Source organism: Aethalodelphis obliquidens, unplaced genomic scaffold (assembly GCF_003676395.1).
Source record: "Aethalodelphis obliquidens isolate GAN/ISIS:26980383/991018 unplaced genomic scaffold, ASM367639v1 scaffold43, whole genome shotgun sequence".
Lineage (NCBI taxonomy): Eukaryota > Metazoa > Chordata > Mammalia > Artiodactyla > Delphinidae > Aethalodelphis > Aethalodelphis obliquidens.
In genome coordinates this window covers 11,274,279-11,289,723 of record NW_020837987.1, presented here as the reverse complement: position 1 = coordinate 11,289,723, position 15,445 = coordinate 11,274,279, and the positions used below count along the sequence as shown (strand labels likewise).

General features: G+C 58.6%; 1 protein-coding gene and 1 long non-coding RNA gene across 6 annotated transcripts in view; one reads left to right on the top strand and one right to left on the bottom strand.

The window, feature by feature from the left end:
• PPP1R37 (protein phosphatase 1 regulatory subunit 37) overlaps positions 1 to 15,445 on the bottom strand; it is a 44,411-nt gene that overhangs the window by 8,516 nt on the left and 20,450 nt on the right. For all 5 annotated transcript variants that reach the window (XR_003427421.1, XM_027079832.1, XM_027079833.1 and 2 more), the window contains exon 2: positions 469 to 566. Coding sequence is in view for 4 of the 5 variants with exons in the window: in XM_027079832.1 (XP_026935633.1) it covers positions 469 to 566 (98 nt within the window). In the remaining variant the exon portion in view is untranslated. The remainder of the gene's footprint in view (positions 1 to 468; positions 567 to 15,445) is intronic.
• LOC113606008 (uncharacterized) lies at positions 565 to 6,610 on the top strand. The gene is made up of 2 exons (XR_003427423.1): positions 565 to 4,148; positions 6,374 to 6,610. It is a non-coding gene; the product is annotated as an uncharacterized LOC113606008 (long non-coding RNA).

The following is a 15,445-nucleotide window of genomic DNA, read 5'->3' as shown; positions in this document are numbered from 1 at the left end:
TCGCGTCTGTGTACCTCTAGATAGTGACTCGTTCTCTATTTATAAAGGCACAGAAAGTCCAGGGGACGAAAACCCCGAGCTGTCACCAGCGGGGACTCCTGGGGCATGGGACGTGGGCAAGAAGTGAGAAACAGGTTTTGCTTTTTATATCTGTAGTACTTTAACTTTTTTTTCAAGTCAGAGAATATACATTACTTTTGTCATTCAGACTTTTAAATTTGGTATACATGGCTTTTCCCCTGGGGAAGAGAATTGCTTTGGGGAGTGGAAGATTCTTGACAAGTAACTTCCTACTTCACATAATTCTGTACTGCTTAAACATTCAGGAAGAGCCCGATTACTTTTACAGTCCCCTGGCTGGCCGACCAGGCTCGGGGCGGGGGGAGTGCTCTGTACACCCTCTCTTGCCCGGAGCGGGCTGGGGGGCGGGGGGAGGGTACCCGCCACGCCCCCCGCACGCGGCATTACCTGGAGCTGCCTGAGGAGCTTGGGGATCTGCCTGCAGCTTAGCTTCTGGCAGGCCTGCTTGTAGGCACCGAGGACCTCATCCACGGTCACGTTCTGGGCTGCAGGCAGAGAGGACCCAGGCCTGTGACTTCCCACACCCCTGGGTCTCTTTCCCCCACTCCCGCCCACTGGCCTGTGCCATCCCCCCTCCCCCTCCCCCTCCACGATAAACCTTCCTTCCAGCAACCCACTGAGCTCAGTCCTGCCTTGAGGTGCCTCGCTGTGACTGCTGCTCTGGGGAGGTGTCCCCGGATGGCCCCAAACCAAGCCAGCGCCACCCTCCCCAACTCCCCAAGGCTCCCCAAACACCTTCACGTGAACATTACACAACTACTATCATGCCATTTTTCTACTTGTCAGCTGTCTGCCCCTCTAGACTGCGAGTCCCAGAAGGGCAGGGCTGGGGCTGTCTTGGTCACCACTGTGTCCCCAACACCATCCAGCACAGCGCCAGGCCCAGAGCAGGTGTTTTGATCTGTGCGGGTTTGTTTTTGAATGAGAGAATGAATCCACACTTCGACCTTATAAGGAAGTGGAGCTCAGAAAAGTGACACACCTTGCCCAAGGCCACACAGCTGCTAAGCGGTGGAGCCGGAACTCAGCTCTTAACTGAGATGCCACGTGGCTTCTCAGACTCCCCGCTCCCTCAACAGCGAAATATTCCTGGATGGTACTCAGGACGGGGCTTCCTGTCCCAGGGATATGGCAGCCATCAGAGTCCCTGACACGGCCCTGGTGCCCCATGGTTACAGGCAGTGGCTCCCAAAATGAACAAGGGGATGCAGCCCAAACCCAACAACGGCACAGCCCTGTCCTCGGGAAGCTCAGGGCCTGTCACCACGTGGAAAGTGAGGCTGGCCTTTGTCTGCACAGATTTGCCTTTTTCGGACATTTCACAAAAATGGTGGTAAACAGTATGTGACCTCTGGCGGCCAGCTTCTTTCTGGAACATAACAATTTTGAGTTTCGGTCCCTTTGTAGTGCTACGTAGTAACTGTCAGATGTATGCATTTTGTTTATCCATTCGCCAGGTGAAAAGATACCTGTATTCTTTTCAGTTTTTGGCTATAAGAGCTTGGATTTTGTGCTGGGGCAACCAGGAGGGCAGGAAGAAAAGGCTCTGAGCAGGGGAGGGACAGGGTCAGGCCTGGGAGCAGAAAGCTCTCAGGGCCAGCCGAGCAGCAGATGGGCCAGCGGGAGCCCCTGCTGAGCTTCTGGGCAAGCATCTCTGAGAGGATGCTCCCTCCGGCCACTGCTCTGGCCGGGGGCCGTATGCCCCGACCTCATCAAGCAGCACCCTGTCTTCCAGGGAAGGAAAGCTGCCTCCCTGGGGTCAGGCAACTGGTAAAAGGCAGAGTCAAATATTTGCTCTAGAACTCTCTCCACTGTGTTGGGTGGGGCTGCTGGAGGAAAGAAGCCGACAGAGGCCCCAGGCTTCCCAGAGGGCAGGCCCGGTCCTCTGCCCCTCTCTTCCTCCTTGGGTGGAAGCAGGCGGGGTGGAGCCTGGGTGAAGCTATAGGTGATCAGCAGCCTTCCCCAGTGTCAGCTGCCCCCCCGCAGGCCTAGCAAGGGAGCTCTCTGACGTGCAATCGTGTGCCTGGTGGCTCCCAGCTCTTGGGGGCGGGCGGGGGAACAGGAGCTGGCCTGCAGCTGCCTCAGGGAGTCCAGCCAAGCAGGGGCCACTGACCCCCAGGGGGTCCATGAACTTGAGTGGGGAAAAACTGCCTTTTTATTTGCACTAACTGAACTGAAATGAAATTCAGCATTTCCTTCTTACTAACACAGCACAAAAAAGAGAGAAAAAAGAAATATTGTTTAGCAGACCCTGGGACTCTGTCCTCAATAGAAATGGCAGGTGTTTTCACATCACGTAACAGTTTTTGTAGATTCTGAATGCTCATCACTACTTTGGAAGTCATTCGAGCTGCTGCTACATCCTGTTATTTCAGGTGTCAACAAGGAATAGCATAATTACTAGATCACGATTTTTTAAATATTTAATAAACTGTATTTTAACTGATATCCTTTGTAATCCTACTTTTTGCCTTTAAAAATCATCACTCCAAGAAAGGGCACACAGGTTTTATCAGATGGCCAAAGAGACACACTCCCTTCAGTAAAGGCCCCCAGGCCAAGGTGGGGTTGGCCTGCTCATGTCAGATGGGGATGAAGTAGGGTACTGGGTACACATGGGGTCGTCACTAGCAGTTCTCGGTGTCCTAGACCAGGGGTCCCCAACTCCCGGGCCACGGAACGCTACCGTTCCACAGCCTGTTTAGGAACCGGGCCGCATAGCAGGAGGTGAGCAGCGGGCCAGCGAGTGAGCTTCATCTGCTGCTCCCCATCACCCGCATTACCGCCTGCACCATAACCCCCACCCGCTCCACCTCCGGTCCGTGGAAAAAGTGTCTTCCACGAAACCAGTCCCTGGTGCCAAAAAGGTTGGGGACCGCTGTCCTAGACAGTCTACAGGGAATAAGAGCCCTAAGCAATCTCTCAAACTGCAGCTGGTCCTTTAGGTGTTCAGCTCTGACATCCCTTCCTCCAGGAAGCCCTCCCTGACCGCCTAGGACTTTCAGCTCCTGAAGTCCCCTGGGATCCTGCCCAGTGGGTCGGTCTTTGTTCTGACGAGCCTCCTGGTGAGTTCAAGGCCCAGGGTCTCTGACCTTGCCACCTCCATACCAGCCACAGGTAGCATCCAGCCACCCCGTCAGCCAGGCGCCCATGGGGTTTGGATGCAGGCACAGCCTCACACAAGGTCACAGCCAGGGTTCGGGGAGGCTGCATCTGCCCACTCATGTACAGCAGGGGAAGCTGAGAGCAGGGGGTAGGAAAGATGGACATACTCAGAGACATGGGGGTCCAAGGCCCAGGGCAACTGGAGACAAGAATGACAAGTGCATCTTGTCACTTTCCTCTGATGCTGAGACACATGTTCAAGGTGGGGACAGCACTGGGGAAAGACACTAAAGGAACAGAAGCGGGGGTTCAGTCGGTGCACTGTGGCGTGGGCTCGGCAGCCTGCAGGCACCCCAACCCTGCCTCGATTTCCCCAACAGCATCACGAGCACGTCCCCAGGCCTGGCCCGTCACCAGTGGGCACACGTGAGTGTCAGGTGGGTCAGGAAGAACCTCGCAGTAATCATTACGTATGTGTGTGTTTCATTCATATACTAAGAAGAAAGAACTATCACATCAAAACCATCACTTGGAAACGAATGAGATGAAACATATTCAAATTTTTTAAATGAACCAATTAAAAAAAAAGTGGTAAGGGAACGGCAGTACAGGTGGTTCGGAGAAATAACGTGGAGCATCGAGACAGCACTTCCGCCGCGCCAGGCGCCACCCAAGCACTGTACAAGCTGGCAGGGCTGGCCCAGGCCGGCTGGCTCAGCCCCGGCCGCCACACACTTGCTCATTTGTGATGTTGTGACGAAATCATCAAGACCTCTACCTCAGGTCATCCGCCCTCGCCTTGTCCAGCCTTAAGCGAACCACACAGGCTGCGGCGAGTCAGTGGGCCGCTCTCCCAGGCCGCAGTGGCTCCAAAGCATGGGGCCCGGCCCTCCAGGCTGCAGCTGGGCACCCACAGACATGCATGTGTGCCCGGTCTACCCTGAGGATTCAGCGTGCGGGCGGTGAGCTGGGGAGGAGGAGGGCCGCCCATGCGGTGTGCTGGCTGGACACTAGGGTTGGGCCAGGCTGGGAGGCCCGAGTCGGAGCTCTGGGGCCAGGTTCCAGAGGGCGGGGCTGCAAAGTGGTGAGGGCCCCACTCCAGCCCGAAGTCAGGGGGCTTGGATCCTGGCTCCTCCCTCCCGTGCTCTGCGAGCTCGACTTTGGGAAGGCCCTCCCCGGGCAGCATCTCACGCTGCCCACCGGAGACGGGGCATCTCACAGCACGGTTGAGAGCACGGGCTGAGAGCACGGGATGAGATGTGCCAAGGTCACGGCTTTGAATAAGAGGACCTGCATTCCAATCCTTGTCCTGGTGAGACCGTGAAAAACATTCTCAACAACCTCTTTCCCTCTCTGAAAGGGACATCTGTAGGGTCTCAGGAGATAAGGGACGTGAGGGCACCGCCAAGTAGCTACCCAGTGCGGGGCCTGACTCAACAGGAGACAGAGCTTGAGAAAAAGATGACGATGGTGGTGGCCGTGGTCACCACTCCCAGGTATCAGGCACTTACTCCGTGTTAAGACACCACTCTGAGCACTTCCTACGCACAGTTTCATTCAGCCAGCTGCGCGATCCTATGAAACTGGCAGCTCTGTCTCCATTTCGTAATAGAGGGAAGCAAGTGCAGAGAGGGCAAGCCGTCTGTCCAAGGCCACGGAGCCAGGAGCGGCAGTACTGGAACGCACACCCAGACCTGTCTTGCTCTGTAACTGGAACACGGCTTCATTCTCACATTACCTTGACAGGCCTGAGCGGGAGGCAGGGGCCGGGGCCAAGACGAAGGTTTGAGCCCTGGGGAGGGACGCTGCTGTGTGCAGCGGGTACCGGTCTCCCAGGAAGAGGCTGTGGGGCAAGCGGAGACTGCTCCCCCTCCCACCTGCCCTCACAAAGGGACAGACAGAAACCTGAGGCCAGGCATCAGGTGACAGGCAGAAAAGTCTGTCTCTCCTTTGCACACAGGTGCAAAGGCACCCACAAGATGCAAGGACAGGTTGGGCACCAGGGGGCGATGACTCAGGCCACCCCTGCCAGCCTGGAGCTGGTACTCATTCAAGTGGGAGTCAAAAACCAGGAAGCAACAGTGGGGGGTGGGGACGGAGTGGGGACAAGGGGGTAGGGGGCCAACTCTCACTGCTGGGGCTTCAACAGCTAGTTGGAGACACGCATGAGACAGATACAAATACAGCGGTGGCAGTGGCCCCTGGGAGGGGAAGTGTGACAGGGTGGGAACAGGCTTGGCAGGATCCCGGGCACCAGGAAGCCAGCGTGGCAGGAGGCGGAGGCGGGAGGCGACGGGGACACGGCCTCAGGAAGGACTTTGCTCTCAGCCTGAGACAGGGGCCACCGGGGCTGGTGCAGAGCAGCGCCAGGAACTACGTGAGGTCTAGGGAGGACTGAATCTGTAGGAGAGCAGGGTTGGGGAGGGGGAGCCCACTGGGTCCCCTAACAGGGAGGCCGCCAGGACTGGGTACACCAGAGGTGACGAGCGAGGCAGAAGCTGCTGGGCGGCCCAGAGCCAGGCCTGGGTTCTAACCCCCTCCATTAGCTAACTGCAGGTGGCCTTCACTCCCCAGGGCCTGGCCACTGCATCAGCAGAGCCTACCCTGGGAGGCTCTGTCACGCCCTTCCTTCCCCAAGAGGGAAGGGCACCATCGCCGTCACCCCACCTGACAGTGGAAACTGAGAGTCTCGTGGCAAGTGGGCGACCAGGCCCATGTGGACCCCAGGACCCCGGCTCTCCAGGCTCTTTCCTGCAGGACTCCCCAGGCTCTTGTCTGTGGAACACAGTCCTGCCCTACCCAGGCCGCTTGGGTTCACACCTTCAGAGGGGACCAGGCCAGCGCTGAAAAGGCACGTGGAAGCTGGGAGCTAAAGCCTACACCCCCAGCAGTCCCCCAGGCAGACGGCGCGTCAGGCGCACACCTGCCCCTGTGGTGAGGCTGCCCTGGCCTGTGAAAGCACCAACCGGCCCGCTTCGCCTCCTGCTTCCCTGGTAGACGGGCACTGGTCCCACCACCTCCCTCGTGACGCCATCCCAGGACCCCAGGGGGGGACGTCCATGTTACCTCCACTCCCCACTGTCCTCCCAAAGCCCCTGTCACAGTGGCTGACCCGTGTAGGGCCAGCCACAGCCCCTCCCAGGGCCTGTGCTGGAACTATCGGGAAATAAGAGCTCTCTGCCCGCAGGGGTCGCTGAGGTCGCCTCCCACTTCTGGAGCTGCTGGCAGCCACCCTGGCAGCCACCAAGACGAGAGAACCTCCCGAGAACAAAGCCGACTCACTGGAAAGGTGACCTCAGAGGTGAAGAGAGACAGAGTCCCGACGGACGACGTTGTCTGAGACCCTGGATCCAGCGAGGCCTGAAGTGAAACTATTCAAGGCTCCTCAGATCCATAAGCCACTAAATTCCCCCTTTCGGCTTCAGCCCCTTGGAGTTAGGCTTCTAATCCAGGATGCCAACTTAGATACCGTCTTGCTATTCATCAGTAAATATCGCCTGAGGCCGACTGCATGCCAAGCTCTGCGCTGGCACTAGGAGGACAGGGAGGCTCTGACCGGGTGCCCTGCCCTTCAGGGCTTCTCATCTGCGGAGGGGGGCATGCAGACGACCCAGGGAGGCCCTCGAAGGGCGCTGTGAGGGCTCCGGACTGAGCTAGGAGCCTTGTCCATGAACGGGACCCTCCCCCCCCCCGCACCGGGCACTGTGCTCTAGCCTCACCCCCCTCTTCCCTTTCCTCCCAGTGCAGGCCCAGTGCTTCATCACACCTCATTCCCTCCCTCCTCCTACGCATCACACTCTGACTTCAACCCTCGGCTCAAGGGTCCCCTTCTCTAGGGAGCCCTCCATGACCCCTCCTCTGGGCTCCCCCACCTCAGCCCTGCCCACACTGAACTGTCACTGTCTAAGGGACCAGTCTGTCTCCCCCCACTGGACTGGGAGCCCCGGGGTTGTGGTCCATGCGTGTCCCCAGCATTGCCCCGACCAGGGCCAGGCACAGAGAGGGCACCAAGATAGGGCGAAGGAGTGACGGACAGATGGAGGAGCTCTCATCCGGCCAGTGTCCCAGGCCTCAAAGGTACACTGAGCCCTCTTGACCTTGCAGGGCGGGGGGTGGGCGTGGGGGCCTGCTCCACGTGCAGAAGACCAAGGAGGCCCGGAGAAAGGCGAGAGGGACGCCAAGGCCCAGACCCGGCCAGAAACTACTCATTCTGTGAGGCAGGCTCTCAAATTCAGAGTGCTCCCGGTATAGAAAGGTGCAAGGTGCTCGTTATTTCACCCCGATTCCCTACCAGTCATCCTGCCGGGCACCCTGTGGCTGAATCTTTAATCCTCATCAGAGTCCCGCAGAGCAGAGATACCCCGAGCGCACTACCTATCAATGCACAGAGGAGGAAACCTCTGGGGATGCTAACTGGTCTCCTAGGGTCATGCAGCTGGGAAGGGGTGGGGTGTCAAAGCCAGGACTGTTCCCATCTGACGCTGGTGCCCTGCGGTCCTCAGGCCCCTCAGCTTCAGGCTGGACACAGGGGTCTGGTGGGCGGCAGAAACGCAGCCTTCTCTAACAGAAGGACAGGGGGGTTGCCAGAGGGATCCGTCTTTCTCTTTGTGGTTTCTGGGGACTGGAGAGCCAGTCCTGCCCTGAGCAGGGACGCCCTCCGGGGTTTCCCCACAGCACCTGCTGAGACCGGGTCTCCAGAGGACATCCACAGGTACCGGTGGCTTCAGGTGAGAAGTGCAGGTGTGGGACAGCCTTCTCCCCTCCCCCAAAGTCCCCTAGTAAGCAGCCACCAATTCCCCCACATGCTGGCCCTATCCCAGAGCCCCCGTGTGGACAAGGAGACAAACCCAGAAGCATTCGCAACGCAGCATCACCAGCCGTGAGAGGGAGTGAGGAGGGATCACGGAGGCATGGAGGACAGGCCGGCTGGGATCTGCTGGGAAGAGAGCATCTGGAAACGTCTCCCAGAGAAGGTCTTGAAGAGTGAGACAGCAAAGGGGGAAAGGCATCCTGGGCAGAGGGAGCTTTGTGGACAAAGTACAGAAGCAGAGACTGCACTGTGCGTCTGGGTGGTGAGCTGCAGGACTGGGAGGGTCCAGGGTATGTGAGAGGAGGGGGTTGGCAAGGAGGCTGGGGGAGGCCACCCATGGAGGCCTCAGCCGCTGAGCATGGACTGGGGGTGTCTTCCTAGAGGTGCGAGGGCAGACCCGGCTCAGGGGCTACAGTAGTCAAGGTCCCCACCCGATCTTCATCAGTGACAGAGCCACCTGGATATAAGGCCTCAGGGCCTTTGCACCTGCTGCGCCTCTGCTCAGAGCACTCTTCTACCTTATATCCTCATGGTCTCCTCTCCCTCCCTGCCTGCAGGTCTCTGCTCCAACACTGCCTCCTCGGAGGCCTTCCCCTACCACCCTACAGAAAACAGCCCCCTTTGTCCTTGTCCATCCCTGTACCCGGCCTCACTCTGTGTGTGTCCTTGTCCATCCCTGTACCCGGCCTCACTCTGTGTGTGTCCTTGTCCATCCCTGTACCCGGCTTCACTCTGTGTGTGTCCTTGTCCATCCCTGTACCCGGCTTCATTCCGTGCGGCACTACTCACGACCAACAGAAAGCTTTAGGATCTGTGTGTGCTTATGCTGCAAGGAGGGCAAGGATGTCACTGCTTTCGTTCACTGAAGCAACCCCAGAAGGGCACACACTGGGTGCACAGCAGGTGCTGACCATTTGCTGACAGAGCAAATGAAGGCAGAGGCTGGGGCAGGCGGTGGGTCCTTGAAGTCAGAAGGACAGGCAGCTGAGTCCCCAGCTCTGCCCAGGCCAGCCGGGTGAGCTCAGGGAAGACTCCCTCTCTCTCGGCGCCCCCTACTCAGGCAGTGAGGGTGCGCGTATGATGAGGTCACAGATGGGCCTGCTTAGCCCAGAGTAGCCACTTCCAGACATCCCCTTCAGGGGCCCGGATGCTTCCTGCACTCCCACAACGCCACACACATCCCTCCCACGGCCTGGGCCGCCCCAAAGGTGGGGCGGGGGCAGGACAGAGGCAGAGCAACGCAAGGGCTCCTGGGCCCCAAGTAGGGAGGAGGCAGGGAGTACCCACAAAGCTGTGGGCGGGGGTCCCACCACCGCCGCAGACATGAGGCTCTGCGGCCCCTGTCTCTGCAGAGCCACGTGTCTCATGCTGCCGACGTGCGGCTCTTCCTCATTCCCTGACCCGTGTTGCCCTGGGCACAGAATCAGAGTGTGCGGGGCCCTCAGAGGCTTCTCACGACCAGGCATTTCTCACGGGGGTACTTCACTCGGCCAGGCCACGGGTACCAAGGACTGGTAGGCAGCCACAGAAGGATGCCATGGAGCACCCAGCACCCAACTGTGAACATCCAGAGACCCCAGGAGACCAGGCATCGCACCACCTGTTCACCGCTGTCCATGGCCGCCTCCAAGGTCACTGCCATGAGAACCCTGGGATGCGGCCGTCATTCTTCACTGTGGCACTGGTCACTTTTCGAGGGTGGGGGAGGCACTCTCAGCCCCTTCCCTGTATTTGAGGAAGCGCCTACCTTAGGTGTGCAGCTGCCCGCTCCCACCCCTCCTAGGCCTGGTTCTCTACCTGCCTGGTGACATCCTCCCCCCATATACTCCTCTGCTATGAGTCCTTCAGGGATCTGTTTCCAGGTCTGCAACCGAGAACACAGGCTGGACACACGGGGAGACAGAGGCGCCGAGGAGGAAAGTTCCTCAGCCCGGGGGGTGGGGGGCATTTAAATCCAGGTCCGTGCTTCTGACCCCATCCCTCCAGCCAATGCCCTGCATTTCCAAACGTGGCCTCCCCATCCCCCTCCACGCCCAGAATCCTCTCCAGCGCACAGCAGAGAAGGAGGGGAGGGAACACACCGTGTGCAGGGGCCTCTATGGTGCTTGGTAAAGCCATCGTTTTGCACCTACCCCCAGACAGACTAAGGGATTTACGAACCTGATCTCATTTACACCTCCTAACAGCCCTGAGAAGTAGGGCTTATAGCCCACTGCCTTCCAGATGAGGCCTGCAAATGGCGAGTCACCTGCCCAGGGACACTTTTCCAGCTGGAAGCGGAGGCAGGAGCTGGTCCCATATGCTGTCCTCCTGCATTCCCTACCGCTGGGCTGGCTCCTCGACTGGGGAGGGGCCCTTCGCTGTGGGAGCTCACTGAATTCCCCATTCTGCCCCTCCAAGAAGGCCTCTTCCAGTCCATTCCCCAAAGATGGAAACTGAGGTGCAGAATTCTTACACACTCAGTGATTCTCAGAATAAAGAGAAATTCAAATTAAACGGAAGTATGCTGACAGATTTTTCACCTACCAGAGAGGCCAACAACCACGAGCTGGACAGCACACGCTGGGGACCGTGGGAAGCAGGCGCGCCCTCGAGCAGCGGTGTCCCCAGCAACCGGTACAACCCCTTTTGAAAGCAATTTGGCTACACCAGTCAAAACTCCAAAATACAAATGCATGTACCCATTGCTCCAGCCACGCCACTCCTGGAGAATCATCCTACAGATACCCTTGCAAAGGTGCAAACTTATATACCTATAAGGTTACTCATGGCAGCACTGTTTGCAAACAGAGACCTGAACTGACACCAGTACCTATCAGTAGGGGAGGAGTCAATACACCCTGGTCCACCCGTGCACAGGAACTCTCTGCGGCCACAAAGAATGAGGCAGCTCTCTCTGAGCCAATAGGGAACAACATCTAAGACACATCAAGTGAAAAAGCACAGTGCAGGGACTTCGCTGGTGGTCCAGTGGTTAAGAACCTGTCTTGCAATGCAGGGGACGCCGGTTCAATCCCTGGCCGGGGAACTAAGATCCCACGTGCCACGGGGCAACTAAGCCCGCGCGCCACAACTACTGAGCCCACACGCCACAACTAGAGAAGCCCACGCACCACAACAAGGAGCCCACGCGCCGCAACTAAGACCCGACGCAGACAAAAATAGAAAGCACAGTGCAGAACACTGTGCTGGTGAACGCCACCTTTTAGGAAATAAAGGAAGAAAACAAAAACCAGCGCTTGCTGTTAGCACGCAGACTAACACAGAGATGGAGCAGCAAGCGAAGCCACAGGAATCAGAGCAGGAAGGCTCCCAGTCGCTCCACTGGGCTTCCTGGCGGCCCCCAAAGCCACGTCCCGGGGTGGGGGCCTCCTTCGGCGGGGGGAGGCTGTGCTTGTCCCCGAGCACCACATACAGCCACCCACCGTGTGCAGGGCCACAAGAGAGCACGGCCTCATCCTGGCCCGGGGGGAGATGACAGCAGAGGAACAGAGGTAGCTGGCTTGGGGCGGAGCGTCCCCACAGCTTCAGAAGCAACTCAGAAAAATGTACAGGTGAGATGATCAATATCTAGGAGATCTGCTGCAAAATAACGGGGGTGGGGCAGCACGGAGGATAAAGATGGGTCACATGCTGGTCATTACTGAAGCTGGGAAGTGGGTTCACCTGGGTCATTATACTCCTACTGTTGCATATGTCTGGAAATCTCCGTAATAAAGTTAAAGGGCGGTGCGGGGAGCAGCCGCTCAGAGCTGGTGGTCCACACGGGGCCCAGAGGCAGCATTTGGGATGGGAGGAAAGTCTGGTTCACGCCTGGGGCTGGAAGCTTGCGTTAGGCCAAGGCCAGCCTTTCACGACAACCTTAATTACAAAGCCGGGCCTGGCGTCCAGTGGTGGCGGTCACCCTGGGTGGCTCCCGAGGGCCTGGCCCAGCAGGTACTCAGGGAATATGGCCTGGAGAAAGGAAGGAACACACACCCAGGCCAGGGACAGGACAGCTAGATGGAGGGCTGTCGGGGAATTTGAGGCACACAATGAGGGGGAGGGAGGGGGACCAAGGGCTCCAGCGCAAGCCTGGTGATGGCGGCATCCCTGAGCTCTGCAGGGAGCCCACTGACAGTGACATTTACTATGCTGTCACCTCGGGCAGCCCCTTCATGTGCCCTAGCTGAAGCCTCACAGTCCTCCAACCTAAGGCAAAGAAAAGGAGGTTCAGAGAGGTGGCGACACGTGAGTGACCACGCAGGCCCCGCACTCCACGGGCCCTCCTCTTTCACTGCTGGGCCACTACGGCCTTCAGAGTTGGCCAAAGTCAGCTCCACGGCTACCCACCCGCCAGCAAGAAGCGTCCTTGGATGCCCCCGTCCACAGCAGTTACAACCCCTCAGGCTTGGCTTCCCAGCCCACTGCCAGGCTGGGGACTCCCCTAGGACCCGGCCGAGATCGTACACCACCTGTTCCCTTAGGGTGCTCTGGGGGACAGCGGCTGGGTGCCAGGAGGGCTGGACACAGAATGAGGGCAGTGACGGGCCCAGACGGAGGGGAGGGGAGCAGCCAGTGGGGATTCCTAGCAGCTCGGCCTGTTCGGAAGAACCTCTGCCTGTGACTCCTCAGGAGAAGTGAAGGGACGCCGGTCATGAGTTATTCTTCCGAATGACGAATCACTGAGGCTTCCCCCACTCCCACCAGCCCTGCAGCAACTCAGAGGGTCCGAGGGAGCGCAGAGCACGTCGAGGGTGGAAGCAGTAACTTTCCCAGCAGCGCATGCCCACCCAGCAGAGACGACGTTGCCAATGGTGATGTCAAGCTCGATCTGTCCCGGAGCCACACCAATGCCAGGGGCCACTCTAGGACTAGCTCCTCTGGAAGGGAAGGGGGCTGCCACCCGCCTCACTCCAACCAGCCTGGTCTACGAGGCTGGGCCTTTGCCTGGGCAGCCCCTCTGCCTGTCCCTGCCAGAGCTGAGGGGGGCTGAGGTGATCCCCAGGTGGTGTGTTTGGGTTTGCACCTTCAGAAACACACGCCAGGGCGGGCTGCGCATAGAACCCGGTGAGGATGCGCAGGGACACTCCATGCAGATCCCCCAGGGAAGGGAAACCCACCACCTCGCAGTGCCTGCCCTTCAGACAGGCGGGCACGTAAGGAGCTCATGGTGACCGTGGCAAGGAACAGGCTGGGCTCTGGCCCTTTTTGTCTCCATTGTCTGTCCCTGCACTGGGACTGAAACGGCCAATACCTGCCCCAGGATGAGGCCCCCTGACTCAGCCCTGCAACGGGCTCACCCCATCCTCCCCGTCACTGCCCCCCCAGCCCTAACCTTGTTTGCTCCTGCCTCTAGGTCCGCGGGTCAGAGAGCTCCCCCTCCCCCAGCTCTCCCTAACCTGTTATTCGGGTCTCAGCTCAGAGGTCACCTCCTCTGAGAAGCCTTCTCTGGCCCCCCACCTTTTTTTTTTTAACAGGCAAAGAGTGAGTTTACTAGCATAGGATCTCCGGCCCCTTTCTAAAGCAGCATTCCCCCACACCCATTATTCTCCACTACCTCCCTCTGAGTCCTCATGGGACACACCCGATCTGTACCTGTCTGCTTGCTCACTCTCCATCCTAGACCAAGGGCTCCCTGAGTCTAGGGACATCCCTGCAGTGAATGAATGAGATGACTTGCTCTGTGAACCGGACAAAGCCTCCCTTCCCTTCTCCCCAGAGAACCACGTGACAGAGGCAGGAAACCACACTGTGCCCTGGACAGGAGGCCCCTCCGGAGAGGCTGGGATGGCCAGTCCTTTCCTCTCAGGCCCTGGGCCTGCTAAGGGGCCGTGATGCCCACAGCTTCCGGGGTGACAAGAGTGGTCTTCCCTGCCTCCTCCTGGGAGGGAGGCATCACGACTCGGGGAGCCAGTACCACCACCACGCACTGCAGGATGGCCAGCTGCAGGGGTCGGGCTGGGCTTACACCCCCAGCCAGGAAGAGGGAGGACCTGCCTACTCCACCGGCCTGCACCCTCACACCTCCATCCGGACCCTCCAAGCTGCCTGGCCCAGCTGAAGATCCTGTTACAGAAACACGTGCAGTCAGGAGGTGCCTGCAGCTTTCCAAGTCACATGTGTCTTACCCGGGCCCACCAGGGAGCCTCACACTCAGCAGGAGTCTGATAAAGCCAACAGTGCTCGAGGGTGAGGGGGGGAGTCAAGGCCTCAATCCCTGGGTCCCCAGTTGCACAGGGCGCACTAAGGACCCAAGAGCCAGCTGTGTGACGGGTAACTTTTAGTTCTAAAGTGTTACTACTAACAACTGCAAACACATAGCACTTTGCTAGTGTATTACTTCACTTACTGCTTTTTTTTAAAATTTATTTTATTTTAATTTAATTTACTTTTTTTTTTGGCTGCGTTGGGTCTTTGTCGCTCTGCATGGACTTTCTCTAGTTGCGGCGAGCGGGGGCTACTCTTTGTTGTGGTGCGCGGCTTCTCACTGCGGTGGTTTCTCTCGCTGCGGAGCACCACGGGCTCTAGGCACGCGGGCTTCAGTAGTTGTGGCACACAGGCTCAGCAGTTGTGGCTCGCGGGCTCTAGAGCGCAGGCTCAGTAGTTGTGGCGCACGGGCTTAGTTGCTCCGCGGCATGTGGGATCTTCCCGGAGCAGGGCTCGAACCCGTGTTCCCTGCATTGGCAGGCGGATTCTTAACCACTGCGCCACCAGGGAAGTCCCCACTTACTGCTTTTAACAACCCAATGAGGTAGGATTTACTCCCCATGTGAAAAATACACCTGAAGCAGGAGAAGTTAAGGAGCCTGCCCAAGGCCACAGAGCCAGCGAGGGAGGAGCTGGGATTCAGGTCTAAGCAGTCTGGCTCCACAGTCTGCTCTTAACCAAATCTGACCACCTTTCCGTCCACAGCCACTGTTTGGGGTACGATATCCCTCCCCCACCCTTTACAGAAGAGGAAACCAACCGAGGCCCAGGGAGGTGGAGGACTTGCCAAGGACAAACAGCCCGGACAGAGACGAGCCGAGCGCAGACAGGCCTGGGTCTGGAGTCCAACTCATCAGGTTCGGAGAGGGGGTGGGACAGTCCGAGGTGTTTGATGTTCTTACCCAAGCCACGTGCTGGCCCACCAGCCCCACCACGTTCTTCTCTGTCCCGGCCCTGGGCTCGTGTCCTCCCACCCCCTTGTGTGGGTTGTGTTGGCAGCCTGGCTGATTTGTCTCTCTCGACTCCCCTTCTGAACTGCGAGCCCATGAGGAGGGGCCACGTTTCCCTTGGCCCTGCTGCATCCCCGGCACAGGTCCAGGCACAGAGCTCAACACTGGCTGACACGTGAACCACCAAGGAAACACGTCCAACCCTGGGTGGGTGGAGCCTAACGACACCCACCCAACACAAGTGTCCAAGACTGTGCCTCTGGGTGTGTGTGTGTGTGTGTGTGTGTGTGTGTGTGTGTGTGTGTGTGTG